The 26,125-nt window shown below is 38.4% G+C and overlaps 1 protein-coding gene across 2 annotated transcripts in view; it reads right to left on the reverse strand.

Moving 5' to 3' along the window:
• The window catches only part of USH2A (usherin), a 327,556-nt gene that overhangs the window by 1,814 nt on the left and 299,617 nt on the right, over nt 1–26,125 (reverse strand). The window contains exons 25-29 of one of the 2 annotated variants that reach the window (XM_056815924.1): nt 25,389–25,597; nt 18,715–18,891; nt 17,123–17,206; nt 11,464–11,708; nt 4,396–4,617 (exon numbers count right to left, since the gene is read on the reverse strand). In XM_056815924.1, coding sequence (XP_056671902.1) covers nt 4,396–4,617; nt 11,464–11,708; nt 17,123–17,206; nt 18,715–18,891; nt 25,389–25,597 — 937 coding nt within the window. The remainder of the gene's footprint in view (nt 1–4,395; nt 4,618–11,463; nt 11,709–17,122; nt 17,207–18,714; nt 18,892–25,388; nt 25,598–26,125) is intronic. The other variant, XM_056815925.1, reaches the window with a different exon arrangement.

Genomic DNA, 26,125 nt, shown 5'->3' on the forward strand with positions numbered 1-26,125 from the left:
AATGTTGATACTGCCTTAAGGTTGTTGAAATAGACAAATGCTACACCCTATATATATGTGTGTGTGTGTTATTGTATGGATGATTTTAGTTAGGAAAACACTTGAAACTTGCATTCCTTAAATGAGGGAAACATCTTGTTCAGAAAAGTTGTGAGCTCATAAATAGATTGATCATCCTTGGGAATCCTCCCTAAAATTGTCTTCCAAGGTCTTTGAAAAGAAAGATTTTTTTTAAAGTTACATTTAAGCTTAGCCCCTGACCTCCCTGATCCCTTCCTCATATCGAGTAAAAGGTAGGGAACTCTTAAGAACTCTACTCTATGGGAAACTAGATTTCCCTTTACACAAGGAAACATCAGAAGCCGTCACCCATGGCTTACTTTTTTCTTTATAGACCTGTATTCCAGCTATTGGCATTTATGCCACTGGAACAAGCTCCAAACTGAAGACCAGAGAGCTCACAAATCTGGAAGGACACGTTCCAAGTGGAAGTGCTTGGGTCCTCTTCATAGTCCTAATGTTGCCTTGAGTTCAAGTCAGCTGATTGCAAAATTTTAAGTTTAGCTGCAGATATGTAAGTTTTGTGCATGGTCTTCTTTCTGGTGGACCCATTAGATTACCACTAAGCCATAGTTAGAGAGCATTTGCTGCTGAATGGTGAGGAAGACCGATAAGCCCATCTAAATCTCTCCACTTCAAGAGATATTGCTTTCCCATCCCCTTTTGAGTATAAGCTGAATGACCAATTGTAGGGGGATGATGGAGATGGCCTTTCTGATCCAGGACAGGTTGGACTAGGCAGCTAGCAGTACAGTACTCTTTGAGTTAGGAAGACCCAAGTTCAAATCCTGCCTGTGTACAAGTCACTTAACCATTTCTTGAGCCAGTTTCTTCATATATAAAATATAAATATTAATAATACCTACTCAGGATTATTGTGAGGATCAAATGAGATAATATAAAGTATTCTGCAAGACTTCATGCATCATATATTATGCTATTAAATGACTTCTCAAGTCCCCAGATTCTGTCATTCTTAGTATTCTTAAATGACACAAAAGATGCCGATTTATCAAAGCGTAAATTTAGAACAAAGAGATCTTTGCAGTAATTGATTCTACTGCTCCCCTCATTTTATGGATGAGGAAAGTGAGACTCAGAGAGGTTAAGTGATTTGTCCAGGGTCTCACAGATAGTCAATTTTTGAGGTAGGATTTGAATCTTGGTCTTCCTGACTGAGGTCAAGGCGGTATACCAAGCTGCCTTTCAATAAAACAAAATTAAAGGGAAAAATAGGGAAAAAAATGTACCATTACTACATCAAATGGTTTAATTATAATATGATATCATGAATAAATAAAATATAATATCATGAATAAATAAAATATAATATCATGAAAAGTTTTTATTAAATATCTTACTACATCTAGTTCTATGTTGGACAATGAAGAAAGCCACAGGAAAAAAATATTTGTCTACTATTATTTTATACTCTTTGACCAACATTGGTGATAAGAGGTGGCTTGGAATAGAGGCTAGAATGCTATTTGTGCAATTAAAAGCTTTCTTTGAATTATGCCTCTGATAAGTAGTAGCTGTATGTCCATTGTTATGTCCCTTAACATCTCTGAGGCTCAGTTTCCTCATGTATAAAATGGGGAAAATAATAGCTGTAGCATCTGCTTCAAAAATATTATACCAAATGAGATAATATATTGCCAAAGTTTTAGTGGAATTTGTGCTATTGAAGATCAATAGTTCTATTTTTTTTTAAGCCTTAATGACTCAGAATTCCACTAAGACTTTTGGGACACTGCCTACAAAATGTATCCACAAACTGTAAAGTGCTTTATGTATGCTTTTGGATAGGAGTGTGGTGATAGAGGGTTTCTACCAGGTCAGGGTATCTCTTGGGAAGATAATCTGACAGCAGGGAGCATGGATTGAATCAGACCTAGAGAAGGGGGATCTTTGATTCAAATCTGGCCTTAGATACTTTGTAGCTGAGTGACCCTGGGCAAATCCCCATTGCCTAGCCCTTACTACTCTTCTCTCTTGGAACTGATACTTAGCATTGATTAAAAAAAAAGGAAATTAAGGATTATGTATATATATATATATATCCACATATATATATATATATTTTTTTTGACAGCAGTCAAAGACATAATCTGAGTTAGCACAATAAAGGTTTTGGGACAAATAAGAAGTTTTTAGTAAATAAAGTAGGATTTAAGCACATCTGTTCCCATTGGCTACAGAGCCATGACAGTAACTTCTGGGTATATCACTGATTTACTGTTATTTTTAGGTGGACAGGATTTTTCTTAAATAAAAATCTCTAGTAATCATATTATTTCCTACACTTAGCAGCAAATGCCTCTCTAAGAGAGTGATTTTTGTGGTTAATCAGCATCCACATTAGGAAAGGAAAAAAAGAGAACTTGTACTCCATACTTATATATGCAAAGGAGGTTATTGATTGATATTCTTGACAGCAGATTGAAACATTGCTTGGCTGTAGAAGGGAGATCTGGAAGTCTTCCATCTATGCCAGACTCACTCACAGGAAGGAGGCAGTGCCAGAGAAAGCTTTCCAATTTTATCTTTTTATATAAAAAAGTTCTTCTCTCTGATGTAAGTCAGCAAAGATTTCCCCAGTTTTCATCATTTGCGGATGGCTCTCTGGTCGTGATTGGTGGGGAAGCAAAGCATTAGATGTTAATTCCATTTCCAGATCTATGCTGTGGGATCATTAAGCAATGTAATTGGTTGGCGAAGGATGGGAGGTTGACTTATTAGGTCTGTTCTTATAAAGATTGGGCTGCTCTCTTGGCCTTGGCTAGACTGTGAGAAATATTTCCAGATTCAGGGGCCTTCTCCTTTGCACTGGTGGTCATTAGCTCATAAAGGAATTCTTGGCAAAAATATAAAAATTAAAAAAAATTTAATTGTTATTAAGTTTGCTTCTAGCCTGAATTTCTCATTTGTTTTAGCTGCCATGAGTCGCTCTCCATTCACAATGGGCAATTTATCCAGTACTTCATATATTGGGGTATATAAGGTAGGCCATCAGGCTGTTACTAATATGAATGTGTATGTATATATGAATTTTCTAGTAAACAATATCAATTTATATTTTAAAAGGAATGATGGAACTTTTATAAAACCTACATAATACAACACATGTACATATAATAGAGGCTCAAGGTTATAAAGCACATTACAAATATTTCATTTTTCTTTCAACAACCCTAGGAGGTTGGTGCTATTATTATCCCCATTTTACAGATGAGGAAACTGAGACAGATAGCAATGAAGTGATTTGTTCATGGTCACATGGCTGTGAAATATCACAGGCTGGGTTTGAACTCAAGTCTGAGTGTAGCTAGATGACACAGTGGATAGGATGGTGGTCTTGGAGTCAGGAAGTCGAGTTCACATCTAGATTAAGACACTTATGGGGGGGGGGCAGCTGGGTAGCTCAGTGGATTGAGAACCAGGCCTAGAGATGAGAGGTCCTAGGTTCAAATCTGGCCTCAGACACTTCCCAGCTGTGTGACCCTGGGCAAGTAACTTGACCCCCATTGCCTACCCCTTATCACTCTTCTTCCTTGGAGCCAATACACAGTATTGACTCCAAGAGGGAAGGTTTAAAAAAGGGAAAGTTTAAAAAAAAATTAAAAAAAAGACACTTATAGACTGTGTGACCCTGGGCAAATCACTTAATCTCTTCATTCTATAAAATGAGCTGGAGAAGGAAATGGAAAACTACTTGAGTACTTTTGTTAAGAAAACCCCAAATGGGTTCATGAAGAATCAGACACAACTGAAACAACTAAATCACTTTTTTTTTTTCTGATTCTAGGACCAACATCTTCTATGCTGAACTGCTTTGCTATATCTGCCCTATCTAGGAACCAGGCATAGAGATAATGACATCTACTGGATGTACCCATTGGAACCATTACAACATAGCCCATGGGGGCAATAACACTGTTACCCGTTGTGACTTTCCAAAGATCTCTTGGAGAAACACCATTTGAACCCTTTGAGAATTTTTTGCCAAAGAAAGATATTTCTTTTCCCTATAATTAAGCCCATTGGTAAGCAAAGGCAAATGGTCCACCTGTGTTTAATTGGGAAAGCAGACCAAGACTACATAGTTTGTGATAAAGAAATCTTTTAGATGATATACAGCCATTTTTAGATGAAGTGAAATGCTAATGCGTCCTTGGTCTATGCTGCACCAAGTTATATCAAATATTTGTGTAAAGAGATTTGCTTAGTGAAATGAAGGAATGTGAATGAATGAATGAACGTGAATTACAGTTTTTTAACAATTACTTTCTGGGGCTTCCTGGGGACCTGGCTCAGTCATAAAGACCAACTTACCAACCCACTGTCATGGCCCATGATGGTCTCCCACAGTGAGTCATCAGTTAAAACCTTCTTGTCCTGGATGTCCATGAGTTGACTGACACTGCGATGCAGAGAAGGCTGGGAGTAGGTTCGACTCATCTGGCTTTGGCTTGGGATGCGGAGTACAGACATGCTTCTGTTGCTCCGAATGCTCATGGGAGTCCCTGTCCGGGGGATCTTTGTATCAGCCAGCCCCTGAGGAGAAAGCTTATGTTAGCGATCCCCTTCAAAGGAAAGCAGCCTCCAAGTATGCCAAGGCTCATTTGTTGTTACTTCTTGGAACCAACTGCCTCAATCCCTCCTAAAAAGCTTAAAAGCTGTCCGCAATTCTACTCGCTGTCACTTTGCTCCCTACAGAGGTTAGATAACAAGCTAATGGTCACATTAGAAGCCTGATAAAAGTGTCATTAAGACCCCAGAACACTCATTAAGGAAAGCTCCAGCTATTGTTCCCCACGGAGACAAAGGCTTGCTGCATTGCAGGTTTAACAAGGTGATCTCTTCATGCATGTCTCCATCTCCAGGTCCCTCTCCACTTAGAACACCCTTCTCCTTGGGCTACTAACATCCTGGCCGATGCCAAGGTTAATGGTGTTCTCCCCCGTCTGGCTGCTCCAACTGGCAGGAGAGGGGAAAAATGATCCCCTCTGTAAAAGGGGTCCTTTCCCATCTCCCTCTAGTCTTATACGATCCTGAAATAAAGTCAGACCAGGCTTTAGTTCTCTCTAGGATGAGGACCCAGAGTGTTTCTTGGAAATCCGATTACAGTATTTTTGTAGGGCAGAACTCTTGCTTTGGATCTCTCCCCAGGCAGACATTACTCTGCCTTTCCCTGCTTCTTTCTTATTACTCTGTCAATGACGATGATCTTCTACCACCCTAGATTCCTCATGGTCGTCATCCTCGCCTTAGCTCCTTACACAAGCACATGCCTACTACTTTCTTTGTTTATATCAAGGTCTTTAGGCGGGAAGGATTGAGTTCAAATCCAGCCTCAGATACCTACTATTTGTACTAATCTGGGCAAGTCATTCAACCTCAACCTCAGCTTCCTCACTGTAAAATGGGGGTAATAAGAGTCCCCACATCTCAGGGTCGGGATAGAAGTAAAGCACCTAGCATATAACTTGGTTAGTAAATGCTTATTTCCTTCTTTTCTACGGCCTTCCATCCTGCTCTTTCTGTCTTTTTAGTTCCCTATCCATCCTTTAGAGGCTCTAATCAAAGTCCACTTCCTCCAGGAAAGCCCTTCTTCATTATCTGGGTCCATGGTCGCATCTCCTCCTCTTCCCACTATCCCTCACAGCGGCTTTGTTTCATAATTTCTTAAAACACCCATCGCATAGTATTTAGCCTATTTGTGCTGGTGTCTTAACTCTCTATTTGTCAGGAAGGAAGGGCAGGGTCCCTGTTTTTTCTAAACGGAATCCCCCCCTCAGTGCCCAGCTCAGAGCTCTGTACACTCCGTAAGGTATTTAATACCTTCGGGTGTGTAGCGGCATTTTTCTCATGTTAGCTGTCTGAGAATTTTAGCTACCCGTCACTGTACAACAAACACATCATGCAAAAGAGTCATGCATACACGTCACGGCACACCGATACCTCAAAGTGCATGGTGTAGCTTTTGAGGGTGACATTGCTGGACACATCAGATATATCAGCAACCGAGTCAAACTGAGGTTTAAAAATGTAGGGGGAAATCCGTGTTAATAATCTGTTTAAAAAGTGGCGGGGTTCTACAACCCCTACCCCAAGCCACCCCAGCGCCCCGACTTTTCTGTCTCCCTGAAATGAATCGAAAAGCACCCAGGCAGGCGGGTCAACGGAAAAACACGTGGCTACTAAAGACTAATTGGTTGGTCTCGAAGGTGAGTTTGGCTTGTATTATTTGTTCAGGATTTCAGAGAATGATTGTTCCAAATTCCGACCAGTAATTGTGCTCTGTGTAAAACCTGTACTTACAATTAGCTACACCGTATGCTGTGTGACCTTGACGCAGATAATAAAACACGAATGGCTCTTTCATTCTGGCACCTGTGTGCCTTTCTGCTCAAAAAGTGCTTAAGCAGGGAGAAGGGACTCCGAAGACAGCGAACCCGAGTCGGGGATGGGGTCGCCTGGGAGAGGGAAACTTGGGAGCTCATAAAGGGACCAGGACAAAATACCGACATCAGGGGCCCTGGGTGTGTTCATGTATTTTGCTGGAGGAGGACTTCTTTTTTAAAATAAGATGCAGCATTTAGAGGAGAGAACTCGGGAGAGCGGAAGACAGAGCTTTGGTTGCAGAGTTAGAGACACTTCAAGTCTGAGGACTGACCTCAACCCAAAGCAAAGGAAAATGAAAGTGGCCGTGGGGGGTGGGGCGGGAGGGGGGAGGGGAGGAGCTTGGGGGGGGGGCAGTGTGCTTGTTTGCATCTCTCTATCTTAGTCTTTCCTTAGCACTGAGAGGAACAAAGACACTTAAGAGGTAGTTCCTAATGGGCTGCTGCAGTGACTCTAGTGTGCCTCAGCCTGTGGGTTAAAAGAGCCATTAGGTTCTCATGGCCTTTGACAAGCCCTTCCAAGCTAGTAGCTGACTGACTAGGTCCCGTTTGAGCTTTCCTCCTATGAAAGTCATTTTATTTTGCTTAAAGTGATTTCTAAAATGAGCAGAGTGGATAAAGGCAAATTTTGTTAATTGGTTTCATTAGGTTATACCCCAAATTGAGTTTATGCCATACTGATTTTTACTCCAGTGTCCCCTGGCTTTAAATTAAAGCGAAGGTTTAATTATGCTATTCCCTTTCTCAAGAACCTCAATAGATCCCTATTTCCTCTAGGAAAATATGCAAATACTCTGTTTTTAAAATTATTTTTCAGGCTGTTTCTACACTATTCCCCCTCATGTGTTCTCCATTTCAGACACTAAGTGGCTTAAGTACTATTCTCCTTACACAGCATTCTCTCTCCCACCTCTGGGCCTTTGCATAGGCTGTTCCTTTGTGCCCAGAATCTTCCCTTAATTCATTGCTCCCTTCAGGGGGCTGAGATCCCTAGCTTCCTAAGGGGAACTGGGGCTCACGTGCCCCAAAACATATGAAACCTTTCTTGATTCTCCCATTTCTTAGTGTTCTCACTCCCTCTTTCTCTCTACCCATATATATATATATATGTATATATATGTATAATAGAAATATATTGCTATCTATCCATATACATCAAATACATAAATACTTTTATGTTTACTTTTAGTTTGCTTGTCTGTGCACATATTATTTTTCTCTAGAGGAACATAAACCTTTGAAGGCATAGACACTAATGCTCAGCACTGCTCCTTGTATATAGTCTTCAATAAAGGATGATTGAATCAAATTGAATTTCCTGGTAAATCAATCTCTTAATCTGCACTGTTACTTTGAAGTAGTTGGACTATATGTGGGCTATGGCTCCTGGATCACTGCTTCCTTCATACCACCTCTCCCACCTTAGCTGAAGTCATTCAACACATTGTCATTTGGATGGAAAACTATATTTAGGTCTCACTCACCAGGAGCTTTTGCCCTGTCTTGTTCAGAGTTAGGTCTCAATGTCACTTCCCAGTTACCATTTCTAAACCTGGTCATCTGCACTCACTCACATCTCTACCCCTAAAACCAGAGACTCTGACCCTGGGCCACCATGCTTTTAGAGTTATGCCTTCATTTTACTTACCCACAACCATTTCTAAATATATATGCAGCTCCTCTTTTTTTAGTTTCTTTTATGTATTTTCTTTCCCCATTATAAGTTTTTTGATGGTAGAGACTATTTTACTTATTTGTATTGTGTTTCTGCCACATTGTGTGTGTGTAATTTATCTTGATTGATTGATCAGTTGATCAATCTGTCAATATCTATCTCTCTGTCCATCTATCCATCTATCATTTATCTATCTATTTATCCATCTATGTATCTATGTATCCATCCATCTCTCTCTCTCTCTCTCTCTCTCTCTCTCTCTCTCTCTCTCTTCCTGCATGTCTATCTGTCTGTTTGTCTGTCAGCACGATATTTAGGTATTTTCTTTCTTTTTTAAAACCCTCATCTTTTGTTTTACAATTGATACTAAGAATTCATTCCAAGCTAGAAGAGTGGTAAGGGTTAGGCAACTGTGGTGAAATTACTTGGCTAGGATTACATAGCTAGGAAGTACCTGAGACTAGATTTGAACCTAGAACTTCCTGTTTTTAAGCCTAGATCTTTATCTACTGAGCCACATAACCACAGAGATGCCCCTTGAAGACTGTATTTTAAAAATGTATGAAACGCCAAATACAGATGACTTCTACCAATAGAGGACTGAAAGCATATTATCATAACATGTGCATTTATGTTTTTATGTAATAGTCATGTGGGCATGCTTCCCAGAGTTTGATCTTCCAGTTTAGTTTGGCATCCATTTCCCTTTGTTCTAGAGTTTTTTTCAGGAAAGCAATTCTAGCAGAGGTGTTGCTTTAAATGAAGCTAAAACCATCATTTGTGTTTTAGCTTGTATATTAACAAAGAAAAAAAAGAAAAATTTTAAAAGGTTTTGAATATGAATTATAGAAAGACCCTTGACAAGATCTTCTACATCATTTCTTAGTTAAAGAAAGACCTCTCATGAACAAAAATGACGGTTGAGGGACATCTACAGTGGTATCTAAGATGCTCAAAGAATCCAGTGTTGGGCAGATCCTTTATGAAGGGTTAATGGGAAAAGATGCATAAGAATTGCACAAAATGAGAAGACGTAGAGGATGTTTGATCAGCTTTGGTGGAAACCCTGGTCAGTAATATTATGTGTCAAAGAAAGTAGATATGTCCTTTTCTAACATAAAATGTAAGGAAGCCTCTGGAAATTGTTTACAAAGCAAACAACAGTCACACTCTATAAGCTTTCTTAGGGGAAATGCAAAACAAGAATGGGGGATAGTTTAATTGTTTAAGAATGACAGATTCAAAAGGAACACACCAGAATCCTGAACAAGTTCATTCTAGGACCATTCCCCACTCCATTCACTTACACACTGTACTAGAGAAGAAAACTTGGTGAATTATAGTGGGGAGAATTTAGAGATGTTGCACCAGGAAGTAAGCAAAAGAAAGAGGCTGAATATTGAGCCCCTTCCCTATACTACTTCCTGTTTCTTCTTTCCCAACTGTCTTGATGGAGATTTTCTCACAGATGGTAAGTTGAAAAATTTTCCACTAATAACCAATCCTACAAACTAGGACTTTAACTAAAGGATCTTTTATTCTTTGGAGAGAAGGGGATAAGATGAGGCTGGGGAAAAAGGGAAATTAGAATCTCCCTAATTCTAAATTATCTTGTTGATCGAAGGCTTTGAAATAAAGTCTCTTCAGAAAACAAACAAACAAAAAATCTCCCCCTAAGGGTAGATAATAAAAGCACTACCAACAAGTCTCTTCTGGGCAAGACCAAATATCTCTTCAGCTCACAGTATAAGTAGAAGGCAATGGCCACAGATGAGATGAAAAGGGTCTGTCTACCACCTTTAGGTAGGAGCAGCCAAGTGAATTCCCAAGCAGCCGGAGCCCCTAACTGCCTCTCCCTCAAGCTTCCACTGGAACAGTCTCTCCCCTCCTCCGATGATTTGTGTGTTCCAAATGTTCTGAGCTCTCATTGCTTTGCAGATCTAACTTTTGTCTTTGCCCAAATTTCTTCAATCACAACACCCAGTGTGGATACTGGAAACAACCAAGTTTCCAACAACAACCATCACCATCAGTATTATGTGAAAGTGTTTGCTTTTGACTATATGTCCTTCTTTGGAAGATTGCTAGATTCTGCTACTTTGAAGCAGCCATGATTTCATTAATATGGATGGCTCCTTCATAATGCAGTCCTGGTCCATGTTTTTGGATATATTCTTCATAAAGGTTCTATCCAACTAGTGTTGAGACAATGTAAAATTGCTATGGGTGGTTGTTTGATCAAGTGATTAGATCTTCCTTAAGATAAATGTGTTCTCAAATAACACACCATGAGAAGGACTTTGGCATACATTGTACAATTATTTCTCCTTTCCTTTTTTCTATGGACTGGACAAATGGTCTCCATGAAAAAATCTTCAGGCTGCCATTTTCCCCCATTAGACACTTTGCTCTATCTTCCAAAGTCTCTGTCTAGCTACCAATCACCACAGGCACCATCATACCCTACGCTCTCCCACTCCCCCTTCTAAAAAAAACCAAACTCCTAAACACTGCATTTAAGGCAATGATGCCACATATTACTTGGGAACTCAAGAAACCATTTGACAGTCTAGGCCAGATTTTTCCACTGCTTCCAGCACAGATGAAAAAAAAAATGAAATCTGTGAAGCCTCATTGTTACTTATTCCTCTGGGTCTCCAGAGCTTGGACATTAGCCTTTTAACCTATAATTCATTCTTTGATTTATCCTACATTCTTTATCCTTTATTCTACATTCTTTTATTTTTATGCATCTATATTACATACATATATTTATCCCATTTATTCTTTTATTATCTCATTTATCCTATATTCTTTTATTTTAACTCAGGAATGACAATTCCTGCAGTAGTCACATATTCCAGTGACTACAAAGCTGGTTCACAGCCTAGATGTGCCCAACTCTGGGACACCATTCAAGATTATAAAACTCTTAGTTTCATATTCCCAGTATTTGGCTCCCATCTCAAGGGTCAAGACATTTTAATCTATTTTCAATTGATCATTTTAGGGCTCGGAACAAATCCATGCACATTTTTTTTTTGCAGGGGTGACATTTATTATAGGAACTGTCAGAGATAAAATAAACACATATTACTCAATGAAAATTAAGGATCAGAGTGGTATCCATGCACATTTTAAAAGGCTCTCATTCCCCAGTTTGCTTCTACTCTTCCTCCATCCTGAGCCACATTAGTCATATCCATGACATCCCTTGGACCTCTGTGACTATATTTATGAACACAATGCTGTTCTAAGAAACCTCGTGACCCGGCCAGATGTATGATAGAAAAGGGTACCACACCATAGCTTAATGGAACATACCATATGAGTTTCACCTGGCGGGTAGACACTCAGTGGAGTCATCCTCTTCTGAAGTGGCACTAATGGAGGTCTCTCTCTGATATACGGCTCTTTGTGTATTTTCCTTTGTAGGATCAGAGACAGAAAAATAGCCAGTAGGATCAAACCCAGAGTCGCCATTAATATTATAAACCACAGCTCATTGTAGAACTCAGCATGCTTGCTCCCTGCTCCCATCTTCTCTCCAGGAGTTGTTAGTTCTGGGCCTACAAAACCCAGGGAAGGAGAAGGGAAAACATTATTTCAAAAGGCAATTTAGTGATCTATAGTCCTGTTATTCTATAGTAAATTAGAAAGAAGTTGAGAGCCGTTTGTCACATTGTGCTTATTTGCACTTATGCTCAAGGTGGTATAATGGTTCAATATGTTAGTGGGCTGTAATAAAAAGCTTACTGCACTCTAGAGACCACGCTTACAGTCCTGGCATTGCTGTCTGGGCTGGAAATCACCACAGCATTGGCATATCCCAGGGAAAGGGAGGGAGGAGGATGGAATTAAAAAGGGGGTTATCAAAGTAACCTTGAGGATCGGCAATTTCGGAGCTTCACAAGAGAGTCTGCCTTTCCTGCAGCAAACATTTCTGGTTAAGAATCCTGCCGCAAAGACAGGTTAGAGGATGTGAGTACTGGAAATTTGGGTGTACCCCATTTTATTCAAGATACTTAGTTCAGAAAGTGGTATGTAAACTGACTTCTGGTAAAGCGAATATTTTTTTTCCCCAACTACTTCACCACATACTCAGGGGATCTGAGTATCATAAGCTCAAGAGGGTCAATTGGGAAATTTTCAAGATGAGCATTTAGATCTTGAAATCAGCAAATTCTACACATTAGAACTTGTTTTTTTTTATCATTTTGTTGATTGTCTAGACTTAAGAAAGTGGTAGAAAAAATATTGATAATGTATATTAAATTTAAAAGTATGCTGTGCATTTTTGGAAAGCTAGTTAAATATTTACCAGCTTACTACTGCCTATGGACTCCCATTATGAGTCTTCCTGACTACAGATTTGGCACTCTACCCACTGTATCACCTGGCTATCCTCTTCTCATTTCCCCCACCCCCACCCCATTTCTCTTAGGAAAAAGTCCTTGAAGTGATTGAAAAATCCTTGTTGAAGTACATACCCCTTCAAGCAATAAAATTCTAGTCTTTCATGCATAAAAAAGCCTTAGAAATATTTTACCAACTGGTTGGCAGCTAGGTGGCCCAGTGGATAAAGCACCAGACCTAGAGTAAGGAAAACCCAAGTTCAAACCTGACCTTAGATGCTTACTAGCTGTGAGACCTTGGGCAAGTCACTTATGCTGCTTACTTGACAACAATGCCCCCTCTTAGTTTTTTCAGTCTTTTTATACTTTACTCCCCTCTATGTACTTGACAATCTAGCAAAACCTGCCTTCATTCTTGCTGCTCTTCTCATCCTGGAGTCAGGAACCTAATAAATACTTGTTCATCGAACTGAAGAAGAAATGGAAGCCCAGATAAAAGGAAAGATCTGCTCAAGGTCAGATAGTAGTAGTCTCTCAGTAACCGAGGATGACGATTGTCTTTGTGTGTTTTTGTGCACAGACACTTGTGCATGAAGATTTAAGTGGAAAAGTTGATGCACAGAGACAGTCCCACTCTCTCAGCATTGGAAGTCTGGGTCCAGTGGCATGAAAAATCGTTACACTTGGAGACTTCCTCAGCGGCATTGGATGGCCGTGTTGTCTTTTGTGCTCCAAAATTCCCTACGCACTCCACAGTGCTTTGCTGCGTCGCCCTCTCAGCCGTTGAACCTTCTTATTGGTTTCTTCCATCTGTTCAGCTGAAGCAGTCTTCACATGCTGGGTGAGCAAAGTCCTGGTTCACCAGGGGTCTACGTCGACCCGATGGCTACCCTCACAAGGTTTAGCCGGCCTGTTGAAGCTGTTGCCTGGGTTGTGGCCGCTGCCGCATGCTAGCAGCTACTGGGAGCCACAAGTGAGAGCTGGGTGTCAGGTGGGGGTCAGAGGCTGGAGAGCTGCCCTAGGAGGGCACAACAAGCCCTCCATACCAGTAAACAGCAAAGGCAGGTTGCAAAATCAGGTCTCAATTTAATTCCAGTAGATCTCACTACCCCATGATGTCCATAAGGAGGACATTCAAAAATACAGTACAGACAGCAAGTTTTTTACCCTTAGAATGGGACATCTACAACTTAAAAAGGAGAAATACCTTAAAGTTTAAAAAAAAGGCAAATATTGGAGTGATGGTGGCTCAAAAAAAGACTATCTAGCTCCTTGAGGGAGGAAGTAATACTTATTACTAAGTAAGTATTCACATTTATATAAGTATATAAATATGTAAATTAATGCAAATATATTTAAAGAATGAATTCAAATAAATAATTAAAATTATTAATAGCTAATATTTGTTCACTAATTGAAGTTTTTCCAAATACTTTATTTAGATCTATCTCATATAACAATTTGATTTTTGTTCGATCATTTTAGTTGTTCCTAACTCTTTATGACCCTATTGGAGTCTTCTGAGCAAAGAGTGGTTTGCCAATTCCTTCTCTAGTGAATTATTTTTTTAACGGATGAAGAAATAGAGGCAAGCAGGGTTAAGTGACTTGTCCAGGGTCACACAGTCTGAGGTCATGTTGAAACTCCTGACTTCAGGTCTGGCCCTCTTGATACCCCATATGACAATATGAGATTATAAATATAATCTTCTAAAGTAAATGCCATTATCCCCATTTTATAGATGAGGAGGCTGAAGCTGATAGGGGTCAGGGGTAAAGAAGCAATTGAGACAGCATTAAAATTCAGTTAAAGAATTCGGTTGAATTCCAGTTTGAGAGAAAAGTCACTTGCAATATGAACTCCATGGAGCCATGTTTCTATCAGGTATTGTCATGTGTTCTCTCAAATCATTAGATTTTTATTTTTAAACCCTTACCTTCCAACTTGGAATCAATACTGTATATTGGTCCAAGGAGGAAGAGTGGTAAGGGCTAGGCAATGGGGGTTAAGTGACTTGACCAGGATCACACACCTACGATGTGTCTGAGGCTAGATTTGAACCTAGGACCTCCTGTCTCTAGACCTGGCTCTCAATCCACTGACCTACCCAGCGGATCCCTCATTGGATTCTAATACTACAATTTTTCTTAAGTGAAGGAAGTGCAGAAGAGAAGGCACCATTGCCTTCTCTAGCACATTTTTATAAAGAAACTGAGAATCTATTAGCACAACTATTATCGTGGAAAGTCTTGTGATTGGTTTTTCTAGGAAGCCCTCGATCTTGAAGAGGTTAGGCACCTCTGACTTATAGCCTCTGGCATAGTTATGGGCACATTGTGGGCACCAATAAATACTGGCAGATTTGAAAAAAACTCTCTCTGCATAAGGCCTCCTCAGTGGTTCCAGAGAATGGCATTAGTGACCACTGCCTCGTGCTGTGGAAGGCTCATGAGAGTGGCAGAGTAGTATGCTTCAGGGAATCCTCGAAGGGGAAAATATTCTCAGAAAAGTCAGAGAGAAATGAAGCCTTAAGTTACTGTCTTGCCTAGAGGCCTCCTCTCGGCAAGGGGGCAGAGTCTGGGTAGGACAGTCTAAAATCGATTGTACACATCTGAAAATTGAGAAAATGGGATGGGCAGCATATCTCATGATTCCTCCTCTTCCTTGCTTACCCCAGTGCCATCCTGGGAAAGTTCTACTTAGAGCCTCTCTGTCCTGATTGGTGACTCTCTTACAGGATCACCATTTTAGGAAGGATCTGTGAATTTGAAAAAAAATATCCTGGCTGGGGACTGCATTTCCCAGCATGCGCAGGGGTCCCTCCCACCTACTTTCTGGTATGAGATTGGTCTTGAATGGACCAATCCCGTGCTGGGGAGGGATCTCACACACCCCCCCTTTCCTGGTTTGAGATTGTTTTCGAGTTGGGCCAATCCCGTGCTAGGAAGGACCACACCTCCCTACTTCTGGGTACAGGATTGGTCTATATAAGGACCAATCCCGCACTTAGGAGGGACCTTTGAATCAGAATTGATTTAGGGTTTAGCGGCTCTAATCAGTTGCAGACTAGGGCTTTTCTTCCTTTAAAAATAAAGTTTTTTGAAAGAAAGTCAGATAGCTTTTCTTTCAGCCCTTTCAGACCCTAACCATGCTTCCCCCCCACTCATAGGACTCTCAGATATACTTCTCTTCCTATTCTGCCATATTAACTTCAATGTGTACCCTTCCTACTCTTTGATGTTATCTAGCTTCTCTTTATATGTGTATTAGAATGTCAGCTTCTTGGGTCAAGTGCCATTTAGCTGCCTAATGCTTGGAATGATGTTTGGCAAATAGTAAGTGATAAATAAAAACGTTTCCTAGACGTTTGCCTGTCTATATCCTAGGGTTGGTCATAGCCAGTGGCTCAGCATCCCATTTCTTCCACAAGATTTTCACTTTTAAAGTCCCGATCTGGGTCATCTTTCCCCATCTTTGCAGCTCTGTATAGGAGCACTGACTTTGAATCGAAGCTCTAGGGAATGGTCACCATCATGATATTGCTATTGTCTTTCCTCCTCTTCTTGGGATCTGAGCAGACCTTCATTTTCCTTTGTCCCTTCATGTCTGCATCTTGCTAAAGAGAGCTGCTCACTGAAGATGAAATTTCCCTAACACATTCTGTTTTTCTACATCCATGCTTTTCTTCTTGTTTCTTCTCAGTGAATGATAAAATCCCCTCCACAACATAAGTTTCTAGAATCTAGAGCTAGAAGGAAACTGAGAAGCTATTTAGTTTTTCTTTGTTTTACTCATATGGAAATTGAGGAATACTGGGCTTAAATGATTTGCCCATGGCCATACAAAAGAGCTGGGAGTCAAATCCTAGTCCTCAGAAACTGCTTCATTTTTTCATCTTTGAGTCTCCGAAGCCCAGTAGAGTGCCTGAAACATATTAGGCAATAAATGCTTCTTGACTGAGAGGTTGATTCAAGCCTCAACTTCCTTACTGGGACCTTCTCAGCTCCTTCCTATTGGAACAAACAGTTAAGCAATTTAGAGTCCTAATGGTCTGGGGACTTGCCCATGCTAGCCAATGACAGAAGGAAGAATTGAAGTCAGTTCTTTTTGACTCCAAAATCAATCCTTTTAATATGATACTAGACTTTTCTTTTTTTTCTTCTCTTTTCTTTTCTCTTTTCATTTCTCTCTTTTTTTGAAGGTCATTTTAAGATTTTACTGATATAATTTTTAGAGGTCAGTATCTGATAGGCTGCCTTCAATTATCATGTTCCAAATCAGGTCTTTTTGGAAATGTATTCTGTGTTGATAGAGAAACCTTGCTCAGTTTTAAACTTATTCAATATCCTTGATGTTTAAAAGTCAGTGGTGGATAGGCGTAGGTAGTTGACTTGGTGGATTGAGAGCCAAGCTTAGAGATGGGAGGTCCTGGGCTCAAATCTGGTCTCAGACATTTTCTGGCTGTGTGATCCTGGGCAAATCACTTAACCCCCATTGCCTAGCCCTTACCACTCTTCTGCTGTGAAACTAATACCGAATATTGTTTCTAAGACAGAAGGGAAGGATTTAAATAGGGGTTCCTAGACAATGACCAGACACTCTACTAAAGAGTACAAGTCCATATTTACCAAGTCCAGTAGAGGTATCATACTGGATCAAAGGCGTCTTGACACTTCCTTCGTCAGTAGTGCAGGTCACCTGAAACAAGAATGCTAACGGAAAGGGAGAATGAGAGAGAGAGCATCAGAACTCTTTGAGAATATCGTACAGACTTTGGGAAGATCAATTTTATAAGGAAGTGTGAAAAAAAAAGCTTGGACACTTGGTGACTCAGGCCATGATTCTTAAGTCCTTTCTTGTGTTCCAGAGGATTATGTGTTAAAACAAGATTTTGCAGAAATTAGGTCATCCCTAAGATGACATTTTTTCTTTAAGTGATGGGCTAAAATTAGTCTACAGGTTATGGCGAGGTCAAAAGAGAAGCAATGGCTTTAGCAGAGATCGCCTTTTTATTTCATTGGTACAGTAACCTTCTGGGGAAGGACTCCCTCTATCAATGCAAAGTGGCACCTTCTCTGCAATTTATACTCTTAGAGAACTGCCTTAGGTTTTGAGAGATTAGATGACTTGTTTGGGGTCACAGAGCTAATACATATCAAATGCAGGGCTTAAACCCAGGTTTTCCTCTCTCTGAAGTCAGCTATCTATTATACTATAATGCTTCTCTTCTGCTTTCTATAGATTGATAAAAATAAAACTGCTTTAAATTTGTATGTGTAGTTTTCATTGGTGTCTACATGGCATAGTGAATAGGGTGCTGGGCCGGAGTCAGGAAGACTCATCTTTCTGGGTTCAAATATGACCTCAGACACTTACTAGCTGTGTGATCCTGGGCAAGTCACTTAATACTGTTTGACTCAATTTCCTAATCTGTAAAATGAGTTGAAGAAGGAAATGGAAAACCACTACAATATTTTTGCCAAAGAAACCCCAAATGGGGTCATAGAGTCAGATATGACTGAAAAATGGTGGAACAAAAGGTTTTATTATATAGAGTATTAAAGCAAACTACTAAGTGGAACAAAGGATGGAGTATAAAAATTGGAATCAGGAAAACCTGAGTTCAAATTCACCCTCTGATAGTTACTAGCCATTTGATCTTAGACAAATCACTTAACTTCTACTAGCCTTAGTTTCCTTATTTGTAATATATGATAATAATGTAAAGATCTGTAAAGATCAAGTAGAAAATGTATATAAAGTGCTTTGGAAAAATAAAAGTGATATATAAATGTCATCATCATCATCATCATCAACTTTAGAGTCCCCCAAAGTTCCTTAAAAATCATTAATATGAGATCTAACTTCAAATATCTGAAGGATTCTTATATGGAAAAGGGAATAGATTTGTTTTACTTGATTCCAGAGGGCCAAAGAAGAAAGCAGGGAAGAAATAAGCTCTTATTAACTGCCTGCTATATTCCATGCACGGTGCTAAATATTTTACAAATACTGTCTCATTTGATCCTCACAATAACTATGGGAGGAAGATGCTTTATTATTCCTATTTGAGGAAACTGAGGCAAACAGGTTAGGTGACTTGTCCAGGGGCTCAGAGTACGTTTTTGAGGTCAGATGGCCACTTCTGGTGGATTGTAAAGCTCTTAAAGTCTAAAAAGAGAGCTCTATATAAAATGAAAAAGAGAAAATGAAAACTCACTTCTATCCGCTGTCCTGGGTATGTAGAGGCTGGTATCTAAGCCACTATAGAGACGCTGGCCCCCATCTGTCAATATATACTCCTTCAGCTTGCCATTCAGCAGGAAAGTACCACTCCAGTTGATATAAACCACAGATAAATTACTGGCCACGGAAAATGGTGCTCTGTATTGAGGGACTGCCAGGAAAAAGTGAATTTTTGAAATAACAGGCACTCCACTGCAAGGTTTTTCAAAGTGAGCAAATGACTGACGATGGCAAGAGTACCTTATAGTAGATCATGGTAAAGAATGGACTTTAGGATGAAGAGAAGTCCAGAGGAAATATGGAGAAAGTGCTTTCTAAGCAACTCTGCACCTGCTTCCCAAAATCGATGCAGAGTAGTGTTTTATGAAATAAAACCATTAACATACAATGGTTCTGCTCAGCAACATAACCCTGGGAGCTCATATTTCGTTGCATTTTCCTTCTTTTAACAGGTAAAGTATCCTTAACACTATTAACTACAGTAGATAGCTATTTTTCATATCAGATCAATATTTATTGCAACGAAGCCCCAAGGACTAGATGAAGTTAATATATTTTTTTCTCCTCCAAACTAAACTGCTTAGTACAGTGAATTATGTCCTTTTGGTACCCATTCATTTTTAAAGCTTTTTCTTGAACCATTAGTTTGTTTTCAAAGATAGTTAAAAAGACTTGCAAACAGCAATTCCAGTGTCATAACTCATTGCCCTGACTAATCAATCAATAGCATAGCACATTAGTATATAATCAAGCTCAGGTCTCCTAAATACATCAGAGATAGGAAAGACTCTATGAGTGTCTCCCACACACATGCCCTTTCCATTATTCAGCATCCTATGAAAACAGAAAAATGTCTAGAAGCTTTAGCCTGGCTTTTAATGAGTGTCTCTAAACAATTCAAGTGGGGAGGGATGTAGGTAGCAAGGAAGCTTGGAGCCATCTTGTTCCAAAGAGAGAATCAGTCTATTGGGAAGCCCAAAGAATTATCTTTAGATGGAAGCGGTTTTTAGTGAATGCAATTCTGACCAGACTAAAAACTTTCCTTTCCTTTCCTTTCCTTTCCTTTCCTTTCCTTTCCTTTCCTTTCCTTTCCTTTCCTTTCCTTTCCTTTCCTTTCCTTTCCTTTCCTTTCCTTTCCTTTCCTTTCCTTTCCTTTCCTTTCCTTTCCTTTCCTTTCCTTTCCTTTCCTTTCCTTTCCTTTCCTTTCCTTTCCTTTAACTACTATCTTAGAATCAATACTGTGTATTGGTTGCAAGGCAGAAGAGCTTTAAGGGTTGGACAATGGGGATAAAAAAACAACTAGGAAGTATGTGAGGTCAGATACAAACCAAGGACTTTCCATCTTTAGGCCTGGCTATCAATGCCCTGAGTCATCTAGCTACCTCTCCTTACCTCCCTCCTTCTTTCTACCTTCCCTTCTTCTTTCCTTCTTTCCTTCCTTCCCTCCTTCCTTTCATTTTTCTTCTTTTTCCTTCCTTCACAATACTATACAAATGAGAGGCAGTGCTGTATAGTGGATAGAGCTTATGAGCTGACCTTGGAGTAAGGAAGACCTTCATTTAAGTCCTAATTGACAAAAACTGGCTGTGTCCATCGGGTGATCATACACAAGTTATTGAACCTCTAAGGATATGAGTTATGGAAGAGTGTCCATTGCTTTAATAGAAGAATATTCCATAGTAGGCATTCTAATCTGCTATGCTTGAGATCATATATCTTGGCTCTTCTTGCAAACCTTTTCCTATAAAACTCTTCCAAAACTAATAATTACTCAAACAAATAAGGAACTGTGAGGATAGTCTAAAAGCAAAGGATAGGGTTATTATTTGGCTTACAAGTTTAGATGATTGATTAGCCACAAGAGAAAGAACATTTGAATTCTAACCAAAAGAGCCAGAACAAATCTGCCTTGGAGTCCTCCAACCAAAGGTAATTAGAGAAGCCTGTATGGTAAACTTGTCCAGTTTCAGATTATTTGCTTTGATTTTTAAAGCCCTTCCCAACTTGGTCCTTTCTAAATCCATGAGAGAGACAGAGAGAGTGAAGTCAGTGAGTGTAAACTTATTTGAGTTTGTGTTACTCATTCTAATTCCCTTATACCCCTTAATGTATGGATTCTTAATCTAGGGTCCAGAGGAGACCATAATATGAAGAAGGTAAGAACCCCTGCTCTAATATGACTAATTTGCAGTAGATTGGAACAGGAAAGGGATAAGAAATCCTTTAAAGTGTAATCAGTCAGGTGGTCAAGGAATATGAACAGATTTAAAAAATAGAATTATATAAAAAATATATATAATATATATAATTTCAGATTAATACAAGAAAAGAAAATTAAAACAACTCTGAAATTCTTTTATAATCATTAAGCTAGTAAGAAGGCTAAGAGATTAGATACTCATTATTGCAGTTCTATACAGAGGTGGGCATGCTTATTCAATGCCAATTAGAACTGTGAATTGGTCCAAATGTTCTGGAAGTAATTTGGAATTATTTAAGAAACATTAATACTCTCTTCATATTCTTTCACCCAACAGACTTACTGAGAGTGAGAAAAGACCCATGTATACAAAAGATTTCCATAGGAGTATTATCATAAAATAAAACTTTTTGTTATGCAGCAAAATTTTAAATAGATATGTGTCCAGTGGTTGGGGAAGAACCAAATTGTGGAAGTTGAATTTAATGGGGTATCAGTGCACTGTACAGGTTAACAAACAACAAGAATTAGAGAAATGAAGATGATAATGTAGAGTGAAAAGAGCAGAACCATAGGAAGATATTGTCACAACAATATACATTGTTTTACATACAATTGAGTTGATATGGAGAGGCTACAAAATTATGTTCAAACATATTGGTCATGTTAAAAATCAAATATCAGAGGTAAAGGATGAACTCTTTTTCTTTTTAATAAATGATTATTTAACTTTTCTCTAGGAGTTTGTCTGGATATTTGATGGGAAGTGTTTTTGGTGAAAAAATTATATTAATGACTTTAAGAATAATTTTATTTAAAGATATTCTATTATCCCAATAACATGTAATAATAGTTTTCAACATACATTTTCTGAATTATAAGATCCAAACTGTCTCCCTCCCTTTCCAGAGATGGTAAGCAATTTGCTCTGGGTTATACATGCATTATCATGCAAAACATACTTCCAAATTAGTCATTGTTGTAAGAGAATACTCATAAAAAACCAAAACTCCAAAATAAATCCACAAATAAAATAATGTGAAAGATAGTAATGATTTGATCTGCATCTGACTCCAACAGTTCTTTATCTGGAGGTGGATAGTTTTCTTTGTCATAAGTCTTTCAGGATTGTCCCAGGATTGTATTGCTGAGAGTAACTGAGTCTTTCACAGTTGATCAATGTGCAATATTGCTGTTACTATGTAGAGAGTTCTCCTGGTTCTGCTTATTTTGCTCTGCATCTATTCATGTAGTTCTTTCCAACTTGTTCTCAAATCATCCTGCTTATCATTTCTTATAGAACAATAGTATTCTATCCCCAACATATACCACAATATATTCATTCGTTCCCAATTGATAGATAGCCCTATAACTTTCAGTTCTTTGCCACCACAAAAAGCTGTTATAAATATTTTTGTACAAGTATTTTCTTTCCCCTTTTTAATGATCTCTTTGGCATAAAGATCCAATAGTGGTATTACAGGATTAAAGGGTATGCACAGTTTTATTGCCCTTAGAACATCATTCCAAATTGCCAGAATGGTTGGATCAGTTCACAACTCCATCAACCATGCATTAGTGTCCCAATTTTGCCACATCTCAACCAACATTTATCACTTTCCTTTTCTATTTTATTAGTCAATATCAATGATTCTTTAAAAAAAAAACAAATGTAATCAGTCAAATGTTGATTATTAAGATCTTCAGATGCAAAAGATAGATTATTGAAGTCCTTCTCCTCACCACACTTGTAGAAGAAGCTGTCCAAAAGTGGAAGCTAATTGAGAAGGAAAAACTTAAATCTATATATTCTTTTCTATATGAATCTATAAATTCATTATATTGAAAGTAAAATATGTTTGAGACTGTTGTATCAAAGACAGATTACTGAATTGAGCATAAGAAGCCTTGAATTTGAGTCCCATTTTCACTATTTTCTAGGAGTATGACTGTAATTTTCTCATCTATAAAACAAGTAAGTTGGACTAATCTTCCTTTAATGTTCCTCCCAGCTCTAAAAGTCTGTGATTTTATTATTCTATGAAATATACTTTTATAAGTTAAAGTAGAAGATAGCTGAAAGACCAGGAATAAGCAAGTGATGGTGATGAACAGGTTGTAACACCACAAATCAAGAATTATGTGGAAGTAGTATAAAGGATGGTGCCATCAGACATCAGACAGGAAACACAAAGATAGACCCATCATATAAAAAGATCAAAGGACAATTGATGGAAATTTTATGTTTTACTAATATGCATGCAACATTGAAATAGAATGTGATGATGGCACTTATAGGATAGATCCCCTACTGTGCATTTATGTGAGGATGTGGATGAGAGAATAGGAAGGCTTAGATGGGCTTCAGTCTGTATCAATTAAGGGAGTATTCCAATTGAGATAAATGTGGGTTTTTTGAGTACTTAGAGAATGAAATTGAATTAAAAAGTTTTGATGGGGAATAGGGAGAAAAAATGAAAAAAACGTGATTAGGAATCTAACAGATTAAAAAACAGACTTCTGGCTGATTTCTAATAAATTAACCATTAATAAATTAACTAGGTATTTTAAATAATTTGATCATGATGCATAATCTATAATTATCTGAAGGAATAATGCTTGACTTTTCAATATGTCAAGATGTCTCAAATTACTTCAAGAAATTACTTTCCTAAATACTAAACAAAATAAATTTCAATTCACTTTAATTTTTTAAAGTAAATTCCTCGCATTGTTATTATTATTAATTTTTTTTTTTGTAGAGGGAAGTGGGTAGATGATAAAATCAAATTGCAATGTGTTACCACCAGTAAAACCTTGGGAATCAGTATTTGCATTACAAGATTATAGGTGTCAGTACTGAAAGTGTTGACTGCACCTGGACCTTACTGTTAATGTAAGATGCTGTGTAAAAGCTACCTTTCCAGAGAGTCAAACATAATATTAATTATTTATCCATGAATAATATGCTGTCAGTGACAGCAGGAGTCTTATTTAAAACAATTGATTAGCCATGGCAATGATAATAATAATAGAATTTACATAATGCTTTACAGTTTATAAAAAAGCTTTATAAATATAACCTCATTTGATCCTCACAACAATCCCAAGAGTTAGATGCTATTATTGTTTTTCTGTTTTACAGATGAAGGCACTTGTAAAAATGGAGATTTGAACCCAGGACTTCAATTCCCAGAAGTCCTTGGAACTTTTTGCTAGCTCCTAGAATTCCCTCTAATCTCCCTGAGTCCTCACCGGGGCTGAGAGCAAAAGAGGGGTATTTAAAGTGACTGTACATGCGGCTCTCTCTCCCTACTTCCGCTTCTTAGCACACGCGGCTCTCTACCAGGCAGGTAAGATGTAGAGTGAGTGGTTGTGAATGGGCTCTCTGGGCCTAGACACGTACTTTCTATATTTGTATTTTCTTTATTTCTTAATCTTTAATAAACTTAATAAAATATAATACTTTTAGCATAGCAACTAAATTTTAATCTTAACACACTGAGTCAGGTCACAAAGCTAAGAAATGTCTGAGGCTGTATTTGAACTTTAGCTTTCCTGATTCCAGGTCTAGCACTATCCCATCTAGGTTCCAAGAAAAGTACAAATAGAACTCCAGTTCATAATCACTTAATTGTTAATGAACAGTAGCCAATATTTTTCTTTAGTTGTAATATGTTTGTGCTATTACTAACCATCATATGTTTGAAAAGTAATTGGAAATACTGAATATTAGATCAAATAGATGATAAAACTATGAAAATACTGATAGGGAATGGTGAGGCATCAGGAAGACCAACCATTAGCAGGAGGACCCTTCCTTCCCCTTTGCCTTCCACCTTCTCTCTTTCCCTAGCTTGGTCCAAAGTAGAATCTAATGAGGCTACTTGACTGCTGACCTGGCTTGGATGAGATGGGAGTCACCAATGATATTCCTTTTGGTAATATGGTGGATTGAAATACCTTGCTGACTGCTTAGGCACTACCTTCTAAGATCTTCCCATATTCCTTGCCTCTTTGATTTAAAGACCCTTGGTTTTATATATATATATATATATATATATATATATATATATATATATATATATATATATATATATATATATATATATATATATATATATATATATATATATCTTGATTGGCCCGAGCTTTATTCTTGATATGTAATGTTATATTAGGTTTTATATATACATAAACATATTTATATGTATATAATGTAAGAACCTTGGGACCCTGCTCTCTGCCCCACTTTTAACTGCTAGAACTTTGGGACTTTCCTATTCTCTTTTCAGCTAAAACTTCTGTGTTGTCACCTCCAATTAGACTGTGAACATTTTGAGAGTGGAAACTGTCTCACCTTTTCTTTCTGTATTCCCAACCTATAGCACACTACTTGGCTCATAACAAATGCTTTTAATTTGTTCATTTATTCACTTTCTACTCACATTCTTTTTCAGTGGTGAAGCTGATCCACTCTGAAGCAGTGCTGCCCACCATATTGTATGCCACTACTCTCAGCATATAGCTGGTATAGGGCTGAAGATCCCCAATGCTGGCACTCTGACTCTGTCCAGTGTACTTGATTTCTGTTGGCCCAGGAGTGCAGGGCATTTCTGCAGTCAGGGGACATGGAATATAGAGTTCCAGCTCATAACTAGAATGAAGAATGAAGATGACATTGAGAACCTTCTTGTTATGGATCTGATTTTAAATTATCCCTTAAAGCATTATAAATTTTTTATTTAAAATATTTCATTCTTATTAGAGCACAAGTTCTTTGAGAAATCAGTTCTGAGAAACTTTCCTTTAAAACTTTATCCCAAGTGATGAAAGCTGGAGGTGAATGCCAATTGTTTTAAAGGGGATAATAAAAAAAGAGAAAACATTAACTTTCAAAAACTTCCAGGAGGTAGAAACATAAAGTGGGAATTTTGATCATCTTCCTTATTCCAAGTCTAGTGTCCTATTCAGTTTTCTATGATGCCTCAAAGAAAGGACTACCTGTGGGGATTCCCAAGTGGAATTCCATTCAAATATGAACCAGGCTTGACCTCTCTTTGCTTCCATGGTCAGTACACATTGTTTAAAGTGGTTTGGGCATAGACTTCACTCCCCTCTTCTTTTTCTTTCCCCTTTCCTCCCTTCCCTCTTCTTTTTTTCCCCCTAGGAGAGGGTTGAATCT

The sequence above is a fragment of the Monodelphis domestica genome, chromosome 2 (assembly GCF_027887165.1).
Source record: "Monodelphis domestica isolate mMonDom1 chromosome 2, mMonDom1.pri, whole genome shotgun sequence".
NCBI classification, from domain to species: domain Eukaryota; kingdom Metazoa; phylum Chordata; class Mammalia; order Didelphimorphia; family Didelphidae; genus Monodelphis; species Monodelphis domestica.